The following is a 1,966-nucleotide window of genomic DNA, read 5'->3' on the forward strand; positions in this document are numbered from 1 at the left end:
TGTGTGTGTGTGTGTGTGTGTGTGTGTGTGTGTGTGTGTGTCTGGCTTTGACTGTAGGGGAGATATAGCAGGCAGGTACCCTCTGAGATAGTATATTTGTGATTTACAAAAGGATATTTATTTAAGTAACATAGTCAAGATACAATGGAGGAGACATCTTGGTGGCCAAAGAACTGGGCCTCTTATTCAATGCACAGTCCTCTCATTTCTTTGTAGCTTACAGAGGGATTCAGGGATCACAATGGAGTGGGCTTGGAGCAGGAAAACAGTGCTCTCAGTGCATGGGAAATTCTCTTCTTCATCAGCTTCCAGCCTCTTAGTGGCTTGGATCCCAAGGATGTAGATTTATCCTGGGGCTGGCTATTGGGCATGTTGTGTCCAGTGAATGGTTCCTCTCTGGAGAAGTCCATGTTCAGAAACCTGGTGGGTGTTCCATCTGGGGCTGATTCACCTGAGGAGAGTTCACCAGGCTGGCTGTCCACAGATTTCATGATGATTGCAATATGTTTTGTAGCACTGTTGATGACGTTAGCCATCAGGACATATCCTTCTGGGACAGTTTTATCAGCACGGGGCTTTATTTTCTGGCATGAGTAACTGTTGAGCATTTTGTAGCTCTGGCATCTCCTGCCTCTTCCTTCCACACCTACCTCATGTAAATGTCTCTTCCCTTCTCCTGTACTTGGTGGGAAGGCTGGTTCACTGGCTCTCCTCTTCAAGGGGAGAAGGAGGCGAGGAGCACCTATAGGGCTGCCATTTAACCAGGGCTTCTGATTCTGCTCATGGCTGTCCCCACAGCTCAGTTTGTATTTGAGGATATTGAATGTTGCCATTAAATTACTTGGTTGCCTGTGTATTAAGAATGATACAATGTCTTCACAGTTATATCCCATGGTGCACATGGTCTCCACGACCCTGGGAAGGATGTCCTCATTTGCAGGGGCTGCGTGTTCTGTAGTGTTGCCCAGCCATTGTCTCTCCTGGAGCTGACCTATTGTTATCCTGTTTTGGGTGGGGACCATAAGTAATTGTTCAATGATGATTAGACAGGGTTTTGACAAGTAATAGGGAATGGGATATTTTGTGGTGGTGATGACCCTGTACATATGTTCCACTTTGGGTACTTTATATGGAAATTGTCCTGTGACCAGTACATATAGGAGGACTCCCAAGCTCCACATATCCCCTGCCAGGCCATCGTAGGGTTTCCGTGCCAATATCTCTGGAGCCAAATAGAACAAGGTGCCACGAAATTCCTCCAACATCTGACCCTCTGCCAGCTGTCTGGCCATACCAAAGTCACAGAGCTTGACATGGCCAGCTCTGTCAATAAGGATATTTTCCAATTTAATATCACGATGGGCAATTCGTTTTTGGTGGAGAAAATGAACTCCTGAAACCACCTGTTGGAATATTGGTCTGACCTCATCCTCTGTTAGAAAGTCTCTCTCCCGGAGGAAGTATTCCAGGTCTTTTCCTGCAATACACTCCATTATAACAAAAGTGGTTGAACTTGTGTCAATAGCATGGAAGAAATGAACTATGTTTCTGTGTTCCACAGACTGAAGTATCTCTACTTCAGTGTTGATGTCAGCCAGAGAATTCTTTGTCTTCTCCAGGACCTTGACAGCCACATGTGTATGTGTAGGAAGGTGGCAGGCAAGCTTCACCTCCCCAAATCCACCAGAGCCTAGAGATGTTAAGATCCTGAAATCCTTTTGAAGGATGTTTTCTTCCAAGGGGCTGCCCACGATGTTCAAATCCATTTCAATCACTGTATCTTGTTGGCTGTTCCCGGGACTAACAATACCTGAAACAAAAATAGATTAAATTTTAGAATGGATGTTTAGTGCTATGAATTCTGTCATGGGATGTGGGACATCCCAAATAATCTAATCATGCAGGTCAAGGACATAGAAATACTAGAAGAACACAACCTCCAAGCACTAGATGAGGAATCATAGTA

At 45.0% G+C, this 1,966-nt stretch overlaps 1 protein-coding gene across 1 annotated transcript; it reads right to left on the reverse strand.

Moving 5' to 3' along the window:
* Positions 1-236: 236 nt before the first annotated feature.
* On the reverse strand, positions 237-1,766 carry LOC102920822 (putative sperm motility kinase W). Its single transcript, XM_042270079.2, has one exon. The coding sequence runs from the start codon at positions 1,764-1,766 to the stop codon at positions 237-239; it is 1,530 nt and encodes a 509-aa protein (XP_042126013.2).
* Positions 1,767-1,966: the final 200 nt, after the last annotated feature.

The sequence above is a fragment of the Peromyscus maniculatus genome, chromosome 21 (assembly GCF_049852395.1).
Source record: "Peromyscus maniculatus bairdii isolate BWxNUB_F1_BW_parent chromosome 21, HU_Pman_BW_mat_3.1, whole genome shotgun sequence".
In the NCBI taxonomy this organism is placed as follows: domain Eukaryota; kingdom Metazoa; phylum Chordata; class Mammalia; order Rodentia; family Cricetidae; genus Peromyscus; species Peromyscus maniculatus.

Bases quoted from the DNA above. Each gene is read 5' to 3' on its own strand.
- LOC102920822 (XM_042270079.2), bottom strand. From the start codon at position 1,766: ATGGATTTGAACATCGTGGGCAGCCCCTTGGAAGAAAACATCCTTCAA.